The sequence below is a fragment of the Lampetra fluviatilis genome, chromosome 49, assembly GCF_964198595.1.
Source record: "Lampetra fluviatilis chromosome 49, kcLamFluv1.1, whole genome shotgun sequence".
Classification (NCBI taxonomy): domain Eukaryota; kingdom Metazoa; phylum Chordata; class Hyperoartia; order Petromyzontiformes; family Petromyzontidae; genus Lampetra; species Lampetra fluviatilis.
Genome location: NC_136323.1, coordinates 8,629,464 through 8,642,435, shown reverse-complemented (window position 1 = coordinate 8,642,435; position 12,972 = coordinate 8,629,464). Strand labels below are relative to the sequence as shown.

General features: G+C 51.7%; 1 protein-coding gene across 2 annotated transcripts; it reads left to right on the top strand.

Moving 5' to 3' along the window:
- The first annotated feature begins 1,166 nt into the window (after nt 1-1,166).
- Nucleotides 1,167-8,108, top strand: DOLK (dolichol kinase). 2 transcript variants are annotated; one of them, XM_078878076.1, is made up of 2 exons: nt 1,167-1,291; nt 4,025-8,108. In XM_078878076.1, exon 2 carries the CDS (start codon nt 4,092-4,094, stop codon nt 5,670-5,672), a length of 1,581 nt encoding a protein of 526 aa, XP_078734202.1. In that variant the 5' UTR covers nt 1,167-1,291; nt 4,025-4,091; the 3' UTR covers nt 5,673-8,108. The 2 variants fall into 2 exon arrangements, with proteins under 2 accessions (XP_078734202.1, XP_078734201.1); XM_078878075.1 differs by having other exon boundaries at nt 3,440-8,108.
- Nucleotides 8,109-12,972: the final 4,864 nt, after the last annotated feature.

Here is a 12,972-nt window from a genome sequence, read left to right as displayed (position 1 = left end):
ACTAGTGCTGTTAGTATACTACACTATACACGACACACTAGTGCTGTACTAGTATACTACACTATACACTACACTATACACTGCACACTAGTGCTGTACTAGTATAGTACACTACACTATACACTAAACTATACACTACACTAAACACTATACAATACACTATACACTACACACTAAAATATACACTACACACTAAACCATACACTACACACTAGTGCTGTACTAGTATAGTACACTATACACTACACTATACAGGACACACTAGTGCTGTACTAGTATAGTACACTATACACTACACACTAGTGCTGTGTTAGTATAGTACACTATACACTACACTATACACTAGTGCTGTACTAGTATAGTACACTATACACTACACACTAGTGCTGTACTAGTGACGAATTGGCACGTTCTGTTTACCTCACAAACCTTACTAGTTGGTTGTGTCGGGTGGTGGCGGCTTTAACGACACATTTATATTTACTATCTAACGATACAACCTTTATTTTTGATATTGGTCGCGAAAGCGTACGTCAGTTTAACACGTCGAGGCTTTCGCTACCGATATTATCCATAAGAGGTTTATTTTTGTCCGCCTGACGATGCTGGTTGTAATTACCGACGAATCGTCGTTACTGGAAGTGTAAATGTTGTGGGTTTACTCTCCAACACGCATCGGCGTTTGCACTCCCAGACGGCCGTGATCGCCTCCATGGGATGTGCGATAAATAATTTTCTTCTAGATTTGAAGCTTTCGTGACTGCAAGGATTCATATTCTTAGGTTTTTTCCGGTAAAGTCACGTAGGTAAAAAATTAAAATTAATAAAAGTAAAATAAAATAAAAATCACGACGTTTTATTAATTTTAAAATTTTACCTACGTGACTTTACCGAAAAAACATAAGAAAATAATTTTCTACTTCACGTTGCGGACGTGCGAAGGGGTTGTTGCTGATTTTATTCTTGTCGCTCTCTCGTTGTCGGCGAGTGTCGAAGTTTTTCAATTCCGTCGTACGAATTTTAGAGTGTTTGGGTTTCTGCGATTTAAAAGAAAACCGAAACGCGAAACACGTGCGGCCGTCGGGGCGCCGCGGGGGTCCGTCTCGCTCGCCGTAGCCACGTGCCCACCCCACACCCCACCCCCGGCCCTCCGTGACTCTCTGACCTCTCAGCATCACTGGCGTCTGTCATCCAGCAGCAGCAACAACAACCACAACCACCACCACTACAACAACAACCTCTACAACAACAACAAGCTCGCCTCTCACCATCTCCCAGCAGCACGCTCCGCGTAAGCCCGCGGGTCTGATGCGTTGCGCTGTGCGCTGCGTGTGTGTCAACGCGAGCTGATGTGTGTTGTGTTACGGGGGCTGCAGCTGGTGTAGGTGCATCTACCGGTCTTCTCAGTCAGCCGACCCATGGCACCTGCAGGGTCTGTCCCGAGACCTTCCTGCCTGTCAGCGAGCCTACAAAGACATTTCACGTGGCCTCAAAGTGCACCTGGCCTGGCACGGGCGCCGCGGGTAACGTCACCGCCAACTTAGTGGCGAATGTCGAGGGGTATTGTTTTGTGAGCGCGTGTAGGCCCGAAGATGAACGGCGATGCTCCCTCGACCCAAACGACGTCCTTAATTGGTCTAATGCGAGCTTAATTAGACTGCCAAATCGATCGCCGTTGTGCCGTCGGTGTTGGCTGCGCAGACAAGACGCGGCGAGGCAATGACGATGGTGGTTTGGTTTGTGTCAAGGCCGCCGGGTGGTTCCTGAACGAGCTAATGAATACATCATGCGAAGTTCAATTGATTCCTTTATTGTTTATTCGCTGGAATCAAGGCACGGCCCGTGACCGAATCACCCCCCCCCCCATCTCGATCTCTCCGAAGCTCGAAGGGAGAATGTTCGAGCCTGTGCCGGGGTGACCTGACCGCCGTGCACACATCAGAGATTCATTGGTGGTGGTGTTGTTGGTGTTGTTTTGTTGTTGGTGGTGGTGGTTGTTGTTGGTTATCACAAATGATAGCTCAACGGAGTGGCCTATTTCGTGGAAATGTATAGCAGCCAAATGCTCTAAACGCGTGATTTTCATTCTAAATGTGGAGGGAAAAACCGGAGAACCCGGAGGAAAATCCACGCGACCACGGGGAGAGAGACACCGCAAACTCCAAATATACAGCAGCAGGCATCAGGGTCGGGGTCATCGCCACCGCCACTTGGCCGGCATGAGCGTGCAGGGCAAAGCAGAGATGCCTGTACAGAGTACAGTATAGCAAGTCGGTTACATTCACGCCGCTTGTATAGCAGTGTGTGCGTGCTGTGCACAGTTGAGTGTAGTAATGTTCATTCGTGCTACCTTCGATGACTAAATAATGCCAGTTTACAGTGCTTTGTTAATCCAGTGATGGATGAAAGTGAGTTATTGAAGGGGATGGTGGAGGCAGGAAAGGTTGATGTGATGCCCGCCAGTAATGTTCCCTGGGAATCTAACTCAGGTGGCCAGGTTCATAGTGCAGTGCGCTAACCGCTGTGCCACCACTCCTCCCCCCAGAGGCCCATCTGTGCAAAAACATTAAATTGGCATTGATGATTGTTAACAAACTGAAGAACAAACATGCCGTCGGTATTTCACACTAATGGGAACAATGTGCACACAGCGCATGAATTGAAAGGGTCACCCCATTGGTCAAAAAGACACGTAAGCAGTAACTAACAGCGATAACGACATGGGTAATGAAAACCACGTGTTCGGAACGACTGTTCCACTCTTCCACTGTTACTCATTCTCCCGTCACTCCCCATCCCCAGACAGGATATCAACTGGGCTGTACAATTTTGCTATTTTGCCACACAACATCATTATCATCGCCACCGTCACACGTTAGGTGCAAGGGTAAGAATGACTCGTGCGTTATCAAGTCACGCTGGGTCCTTGGGGCTGGTGAGCCAGCCAAGTCGATGTTGTCATCTGGGTCAAACATTGGTAGGAGGAGTCGTAGTTGAATTTCGCTTTTATATAAAAAAAAAAGTTTTATCCCTGAAAAAAATTGATGACCTGCATCACCCCTTTAAAAAAACATATATATACACACACTTTAACACATAGCAGGCTTTGTCAATCCACTGCTGGAACAAATCCCCCTCCGTGCTGTGTTGGTCACCTAGCTGAATTAAGAATGCGGATGGGTGAAGGGGTCCCACCCAGGACTGGTTTAGATATCACAGCCGCTGCCGACGTTAGCCGTGGCCAGATATAAAAAAACGTGGTTCGCCGCGTTCAGAGCACCGTGCGTGCTGCTGTGCCGCCGTGCCGCTGTGCCACTGTGCCGCCGCCGCTGTGCCGTCGCTGCGCCGCCGAGATTTTGCAGGACGCGCGCTCGGCGACGACGCGCGATCGTAACCCGAGCGGGGGGGGGGGGGTCCATGTGCGTGTTCGACGACGCAGGGTGGCCGGATCGCTGACCCAGAGCCCCGTTCCGCCACGCTGCTCCGAGCCCCTGCACTTCTCGCCATCCCACGGAACACGCAGCTCGGGGATAGAGAGCACCGTTAATCGGGGGCAGATTGGCGCAGCTCACGGAGTACAACAAGGAGGCTATGTTGCACAGATACACCTGTTAATGCGGTTCACACGGTGCACACGCAAGCTACCTAGCGCGGATGCACTGACCGCGCGGTGTATTCAATACACGGGCAGGATCCATTGTTGAAATACGTTATTGACGCAGTTCACGCACCCAGCGCAGTGGACATAGTTGACATGCATTGTTCACCTAATACGTGCACCCAATACAGGCAGCACACATAGCCGAGAAACATTGTTCAAGTGTTTATACACAAACAGCACAGACGTCTTCACGTAGCTCGGTTCCAAGCAGTGACTCATCTTGAATTTATATCAGGGATCGGCTGGCACCCAGACCGTAAGAAGTGGAGGAATTGGGTCGCTTGGCGCATCAGTGGGACGGGACAGACTAAGCACGAAGTATCCACTCTAATCCACGCACACGCACGGCGCTCACCCCCGCAGTCCGATTTGTCCAGGCGTCCGTTCGGAAGCGCGCCTGAGCCCTCCCGCTCTCGCGCCGCCGCGAGCCATGTCGTCGTCGTCGGTGGCGGCGGCTCTGGAGGCGGCGGTGGTGGTGGCGTGCGTCTGCCGCCTGCACCTGACCTCGTGGGGGCCGCTCACGGCCTCGCTGCTGCTCCTCGCTGTGCAGACCTTCTACACGCAGCCCAAGTGGGGCCGCCTCATCGGCGCCTCCCCGACGCTCGGCGCCACCTTCCGGCCCGGCTCGGCCTCCGCGTGCGGCCTGCTGGCGGGCGGCCTGGCCGTCCCGCTCGTGGCCGCGGCGCTGGCCCACCGCTGTGCCGGCACGGCCGCCAAGGCGGCGGCGGTGTCGGCGGCGCTCTCGTCGTCGCTGCTGCTGTCGCTCGCCTCGCTGGTGGGGCTGCTGCTCACGCGGCCGCTCCCGCGTCGGACTTGCGCCGTCTACGTCGCCACCACCGCCCTGGCGGTCCACGCGCTGCGCGGCGGCGCCGGCGCCGACGGCGCCGCCGTGATCGCCGGCCTCCTCCTGGCATCGGCCGCCTTCCTGCTCCTGCTCTTGGTGGCGCTGCCCGGCAGCCTGTCGCTGGGCGAGGCGCTGGTGGTCGCCGAGGGGTTGGGCGCGCTGGCGCACTGCCTGGCGACGTGGACCGTGGCCTCGGATGGCGGCGCCAAGCGGGATGAGCTGACGAGCGTGCTGCTCGTGGTGAGCGCCGGCGCCGTGGTCGCCGGCGCCATCTTCGGCCTCCTCTTCCGCTTCATGACGTCGAACCACCTGGCGCGCGCCGTCTACTTCTACGGCCTGTGCCTGGTGTTCGCGCTCGGCATCCTGCTGCCCTGGCTGCAGCACCTGTTCCACTCCGACCCCTTGCTCTGGCTCGCCGACTTCCTGAGCCGGCCGCGCGACCGCCGCTACACGCTCGCCTACTGGGCCTTCCTGCTGGCGGGCGCCGTGGCGCTCGCGGCGGCGCTGGGCGGCGCGGCGTGGCCCGCGGGCGGCGCCCTGCCCCGCACGGCGGCGCGCAAGGCCTTCCACGCGTTCGCCGTGGCCGCCTTCCTGCCGGGCCTGGCGCGCGACCGTGCCCTGCTGCACCTCGCGTCCGTGGCGGCGGCGGCGGCGTGCCTGGGCCTCGAGTACGCTCGGGCCTTCGACGTGCGGCCGCTGGGCGGGATCCTGCGCGCGTCGCTGCCGGCGCTGGTGGACGAGCGCGACTCGGGCCCGCTCGTCCTCACCCACATCTACCTGCTGCTCGGCATGGCGCTGCCCCTGTGGCTCTCGTGGCCCGCCTGCTGCCCCCTGGCCGGCGCGGCCGTCGGCCTCCCGTCGCTGGCGCCGTACGCCGGCGTGCTGGCGCTGGGCGTGGGCGACGCGGTCGCTTCGGTGTTCGGCTCGGGCCTCGGATGCTGCCGCTGGCCCGGCACGAACAAGACGGTGGAGGGGACGGCGGCGTCGGTGTTCGCGCAGGTGATGGTGCTGGCCGTGGTGGCGGTGGCGGACGGCGCCGTGCGGCTCGGGTCGGAGTACGCGTCGGTGCTCGTGTGCGTCACGCTCGCGGCCCTCCTCGAGGCCTTCACGGCGCAGATCGACAACCTCCTGCTGCCGCTGTATGCCTTCGCGTTGTTCCTCGCCTGAGCGACGACGGTGGTGCCACCGGCGGCAAGGTGAAGCGTGCCGAATCGGCTCGTCGTCATTTCTACCTCCCTCGTGTTTTCCGTCGGCTCCGCAGCGCGTTTTCAGGTCGTGCCGCGCATTCGGTATGACGCCGTGGTACGATCCGACAAACCGCGTCCCTACGGGGTGGAGGGGGCGATTCGGCTCGCTAGACGTGAAATCCTACGCAGTTGTTTCCCTCGCTAGAAGCTCACGGTCCGGCTTTTCATTCCCAGTGGCCCTTCCCGTACGTGTGTGTGATGCAGGGAACGTACACACGGCTGCCTTGCATGCATGCGCTCTCTCGTCTGTTTCGGCCGTTTGTTTTCATGGCTACTATTCTTCTTAAAGAGATTACTTATATCATTTCACTTGGGGTCACACTGCCAGATGATTTTTTTATCATATCGTGAAGGTTACCGCACAGCGTTTTTGTCGTCGTATTTTACATTCTCATTTTTTTGGTCAAAAAAAATTAGTTTTGTACAAATTACGTGAAAAGGGGGATAAGGATATTTATTTTCTGCAGTAATTTTTTTGAGCGGCGACGTGTAGCGGGTCTGCTGCGCATTGCACTTCGACCGGCCACGGCATTGACCAGCGCGTGGTGAAGTATGGTCACGCACACTTCACCCGTGACCAACGACACCATGAGGGGGGAGGGGGCATTGATACAAAAGTGGATCGACAAGAGGGCTGTGAAAGGAAATTGGGTGACACAGGTTAAGACGGACCTCCTACTTCCTGCACTAGAGAACCCGGTCTTTAAAATCAGTTTGCCGCCTGAACTCGTTTGCTCTAAAGTGGGCGCTATGAGCCCCTGAGCCCGGAGACACCTGGTCGCCCAAAAGGGATCGCTATCGTTGCACTCGAAAGCACTCGAGGTACGTAGCGGGGTGGTTCACGTCGATGCTCACGCCGGCCATGCGCGCCCAAATTGTGTGTAGGTGTGAGAGATATGAACCTCATGGCGGTACCCCGGGGTACCAAATAATACAAAATGGCCGAGGCAATGAAATATTTTATTTCTGGGACACTATTTTTTCCAGGGGTGTACTTCACTCCGCGACTGGGGTACCAAGCAATCCGAAATCAGTGCTACTCCGCAATGTCAAAACGCAGCGAGGACGATAGCGCTAAAACCCTGAGCGCTCGTACACACCATAGTGCATCGTGCACAGCTCGTCGAGATGAGTCGATTGCCGCATCGCCGACCATCAACAGACTAAAAATGACTGCATCACGGACATTATGCGAGAGCCGGGGTACCGCCATGAGGTTCATATGGGTTGTTCTCAATACGTGTTGATTTTTACGTGCGATTTTTTTTCTTCTTTTTAACCGTCAAAGGTGAATAAAACAATCCGATGTCGATTACTGGGCAGCACAAAAGATGAACGTACAAATAAAACAACAAACATGAGATGGATAGTGCGTGCAGTGCAAATGAGACGGACGAAGCGGAGTGCAGTCGGTACAGGTGAGAGGGCGGGGGGCGGTGATCGAGCTCCGTGGACGCAGTGAGGGTTGGTGGATCACACGAATCGTGGAACCCCCTTCCCGTGGCCGTTGAGGAGAGGTGCCATACCCTGGCTCGCCGGAAGGCGGTAGAGCAAATGTGGAATAACATCGTCCGTCCCTTATGTATGGGACGGGACGGGGGGGGGGGGGAGTACCCCCTCGCGTGGCGGAGGCTTTCTCTGGGCGCTCTGCTTTCTTCCCGCAAATGTGAACGCTCATTAATGCGCTGAAAACATCTGAACATTGAGGGGACTTCAGAGTTTGAGCAATTGTGCCGGCTCACCACCTGGCTGCTGCCCTCCAGCTTTTCCGTGGTTCCTCAGCGATTGTGAGCAGGAGTGGCCTGAGCCGTCCATGTAGGCGAACGAGGGCGGTTGCATAAGGCGCCAAGTTAAGTGGGGCGCAAATTTCGAGGGGAAAAAAATGCAAATAAAAAATCACGAAGATGTCAATATTTCAATTCCCCATGCACGTACAGAGGGAATATTAATCGTAATTAATTTCTCAACATTTCTGAGAATGTATTGGGTTGGATAGTTGTACGGACGGACAAACTGAATAATTATGCCTCTGTTTAAAAACAAATACGCTTAAAAAAAACATTATATGGAAAATAGGGGCAAAATGTTTCCCAGTTTACCAAAAACCTCAGCCTAGATCTGCCCTTGGGGCTGAGGGGTGCCGATTGCAGTCTGCCTCTGGCGCCAGTTGCTAGCAGCTGGTCTCGGGCCAGCCCTGACTGTGAGATGCATTTTGCATGAACAACGACAACGCTAAATTTTGATTTAAAGCTTTCGTGACTGGAGGGATTCATATTCTTGGTTCTTTCGGTAAAGTCACATAGAAGGGAAATAATAAAATAATAAAAATATAAAACAATAAAAATTCTCACGACGTTTCGACTGCAACACAAGCAATCAGCATCAGGTGTGAAATCCATTGTTATTGTGGATGTCACACCTGATGACGATTGCTTGTGTTGCAGTCGAAACGTCGTGAGAATTTTTATTGTTTTATATTTGTATTATTTTATTATTTCCCTTCTACGTGACTTTACCGAAAGAACCAAAAACGACAACGCTGTATAAAAGTAAACATTATTATCAAAAAGGGATCAAACAGAGAACATGCAAGAGAGTGTAAAGGATGCAACCAGAACAGATGAGGCGCAATGAATGAGACGCACGGTGCACACTGGAGGCAACAAACAAGGCAACAATCTGATCTCGAACTGCGACAAGCCGAATCGCCCGAGCGTGCGAATTGTCACGTAACTTACCTTCGTGACTTGTTCGGCAAGCGCGGGGAATGGCTGGCTGCAGCGGAACCCTGCAATATAGATGAGGCTTAGGAGAGCGAACTTCAAGAAGTCCTGACTTTGAGTTTGATTTACAAGCTGCCCAAGGTCTTTGAGACCTCTTAGTAGCAGTGTTGGTTCTTAACTCACGGTTGCGCGAGGCCTGGGGTTTTTTCTCTGTTCGTTTTTCGTACAAGGACCATGTGAAAGGCCCCCAAGCGGATGATCAATTTTACTGCAAAACAAAAACATTACGTGCAATTTGTCCGTGTCGATGTCGTTTTTAAACTATAGCCTCACCACTTTGAAATGTTCGTGTTAAGACCCGATGGATTTTTTAACGTCTTGGCGGCACCCCACAGCCATAACCGACAGATGTTTTAGTTTTTTCCCAGTCGGGGGACGAAGAGACTGGACTTGTGTCTTTATTTGAACAGGAGAGGGCAGTCGGGTGGTGGGGGGGAGGCGTCCCTGACTATAGGGGACTGCAGTGGAGAAGGAGACCTCTCAAGTGAACTTAAGTTGACTGTAGAGTTTAGTTGCTGGAGAAGAGTGGCACGGGCTGGTTTTCTTCACGTTTATCAAGCGCCTTGAGATGCACGTGCATTTAGTTAATGAAGCAAGGTGGCCAACCTTTACTGACCCTACGAGCCTCGTACCACAAGGCGACAAGTGGCAAGACACCGAGTGGTTCACTTCGGGTGATCACCTGGGGTGGTCACCTGGGGTGGTCACTGGGGTGACACGGCCACGTGGTCACGCGGCCCGGTTTCGCTGTCGCTGGTTGGCCGTGGGGCTTTTTAGTTTAGAAATCTGCGGTAGAACCCCCCGGGGAGTGCTCGTGCCGGGCTCCGTTTCCGGAGGCGAGTGTCGCTGGCTCCTCTTGCATTACCTGGGTTTTTATTTCCTGTTCAAATGAAAGTTTTTTTTATTGAAAATTTGATTGAGCGCTGCACTTGAATTGCCCTAGAGATTTGGCCACCCCTGGCCGTATTAATTTTTTAACTAGAAGCTTTTTTATTTTACCAGGTAAGGCCCACTGAGCTATACAGCGTTTTTTCAGAAGCAACCTGGCCACAAATGATAGCTCAACGAAGTGGCTTATCACGTGGACATTTATAGCAGCCAAGTCCTCAAAACGCATGTTGACTCTGAAATGTGGATGGAAAAACCGGATGAACCAGGGAAAAATCCACGCGGCCACAAGGATAGAGACATGCAAACTCCACATATACAGGCGTTAGGGTCGGGATCGTACCCAACGACCTGTATACCAGGCGAGGTAGTTAACATCTCGCCACCATGGCACCCCAATTCAAATTGTTGTCAGTGACGATGGTGGCTGTGTGGGTCATGGTGAGCCACACAATAGATTCGTGCCGTATTCTGTAATGTGTCCTGTGAAAGTTTCCCCCCGCGTATTTAATTGTCACCCCTGTAAAACCTTTCCTACTGATGATAATTATGTAAACTTCCATTATAAATTCCATTTACATTTTTATAAACGTGTTTTGTGGTGCTGCACCGAAGTACATTTCACCGGTTCAACTTTCAAAAGGGGCGACGGTAACTTTTGAAGCTACCATTGTATACTCGTCACACACCAGACCTCCACCGTGTACACCACCGATGTCCATCGCACTTCCTTTTGTAATAGGGATGGTTTTTACTCGACGACAGAGCGGCGCATGATGTGTTTAAATTGCGTGAGGACAGGCTCCACGACACGCACAGTTTGTGATAAACTGAGCAGAGCAGTTGCTGCTGCTAGAGTTGGTCCGTCCGAACTTAAATAATCGATTACTAATTACCAGTTTGATTCCTGCACTCATCAGTAACACAAAAATAGTTGTGAGGGGGTTTGGGAAACGGTCTCGCTTCTGTTCCTGTGTGCGTCCCGGCTGGACGGGAAGCGATTAGCGCGATTGGTGATGGCATCATTTTTCGCGTCACTCTAGGCGAAGCTTCTTGGAGCGGGGGCCCCACTTTAAGAAGGCAGGATTTGTGGGGCTGCGCTGACATTGAAGTTAATCGACCGCGAAAAATAGTAACCAGTTACATTTCCCGTCCATTAATCGACAGCATCTTCCCAGCTCGACCTGCTACTTGAATCTCCACTCAAAAGCAGCCACCTGCCACGCCATCGGCGCCTGGCACCCCGCGCTCATGCGAGCGGCGATCTGTCGCAGCCTCTCTACGGTTTCCTTGGGTCCCTTGCTGCCCGCGGAGCTTCTGGGATGTAACCACTGGGATTCAGAAACGAAGATCGATCGATTTAATCGGCAATGCTGCTTCCCCCCCTCCCTCCCGTGCGAACTTGGAGATAGACATCATGGGACCTTCCCTGCCAGTATCAAAATAATAGGTTTTACCCTTTCTGGCAATAAAACAGGGTGTTAAGATGTTAAAACACCAAACAGAAACTGTTCGCAAGGAATCATGCCTTGCATTAACCACATATTTGTGAAAATGCTAACAAAAAACATGCTCTGGTAGTATATGCATTGTCTTTGAAATTGATTGGTCCACACCATAGACAGCTTTCTTTAGAGCAGGGGTGGGGAACCTTTTTTCTGCCAAGGGCCATTTGGATATTTACAAAATTATCAACTTAAAAATGAGCCTGTTATATTTGGTCAAACATATAATTAACTCACCCCTAATGTGATGGCTGGAACTGCTTTTCTTTGGCGAGGCGTGTGATGTTAGCTGGTATTGATGATGTTGCTACTCGCAACTGCTTTTCCAGGTTTGCTCCTAGATTTATTGAATTCCGAGTCCCGCCTGCGGTTGCCTTGGCAGGGCCACACCAAATGATTTTGCGGGCCTTATACGGCCCACGGGCCTTATATGGCCCGTGGGCCAGACGTTCCCCACCCCTGCCTTAGAGCATAGTCTCAAACAGTGACATGATTCCTTGCAAAAGGTTTCTGTTTGGTGTTTTAACACCTTAATACCTTATGGGAACCTCATTTGCCAGTAAAAATATGATAATTGGTTCTTTACCCTTCTATCTGGCAACAAAACTGACACCTTTTTACAAGGAGTCATGTTTGCATAGACCGCAATACCTGCAGTCATAATACAAACAAAAGAACATAACAACTTCAAGGACAGTGCACATTATCAGAGTTATGTTCTTTTGTTTGTATTATGACTGCAGGTATTGCGGTCTATGCAAACATGACTCCTTGTAAAAAGGTGTCAGTTTTGTTGCCAGATAGAAGGGTAAAGAACCAATTATCACCTTAATACCTGTTTTATTGCCAGAAAGGGTAAAAGTTATTCTTATATATTGGGGGAAAATGCTGGGTCAGGTCGCCCCCAGCGTGGGGCTTGAAGCAACGACAAGCAACTCCACTTTTCATTTCATGGGGATCCAGTCTTGCGTCTGCGCCGTGGGCCCTTCCTACTCTGTGAATACCTCTCTCACCCTTTGAGGCAGAAATGTCCTGATGTGTTGTACACCCAGAGGTCGGCGACCAGTGCAGGAGGCCGAAAGCCAAGACGCGGGATGTTGTCGAGTGGACTGTGTTGGGCGGGGTGTCAACTGCGCAGCAGCGTTGGAATCTAGATGATGGAGCCACAGTGATGTGTGGTGCCAATGATCTCATGTGGTGTCACAAAATAATATTGGTGTTTTTGTTTGTGCTGAGCTCGTGTTTAGATTATCACAGGAAGTACCAGCTGGAAGGAGGGACCTAAATGGGAATGTGCCAATATGCAGTTATCAATTTCCAGATACCCCACTGATTTCTAATGATGGACTTTTTCACAACAGCCGATTGCATATGGTGATAACGATGGCTCCGTATCTCACATAGAGAATATTCAAAGGTTTTATTAAGGTCTCGAGTTTGGCGGGAGACGTGCAGAGGCTTTCTAATAAAGTGTTTTCCAGTTTCTATCATTTCAGTGGGGTATCTATAAATTAATCACCCTGTGAAATTTCGTACGAAATGTTAAATGTTTATAAATGATTCGTGCAAGTTTTTAAATCTGTCGATTACACTATTACAGTATCGTGTTTATTTGACAAATCATTGCTTACTGTGTCCGGTATTTCAATAAATGTGAATGCTTTACTCAACAACTGTTGAAACGTTTTGGCGGTGATTTGTGTCATGCTGATTGAAATAATATTTTTTACAGAGCATTATGGGTAGGTCATTTCATTTCGACTGTGGTTATGTCCATTCCGTTTAATAATTACAAATGTAGGCTTTGGGATTTTTGTGCAAATGTAGCGTTTGATCAATCTTGACTGTGTAGTGGCTCCAAGGCGAGGGAGACGGTTCGCTAGAGGCAACACGTTCATTACAAACTCGGGAACATGACACAGGGGGTAACGGGGCCCCTCACTCGCGATATCCTAAGGAGGTAGCCCCCCTCCGGACTAACGTGCCCTGACTGGTTACAGCGCTAACCCTACATTGGTTAGATCTGAACCCGACCCTAGCCAGG

What these genes read in the sequence shown, in the direction of transcription:
- DOLK (XM_078878076.1), top strand. Translation starts at nt 4,092, where the DNA reads ATGTCGTCGTCGTCGGTGGCGGCGGCTCTGGAGGCGGCGGTGGTGGTG.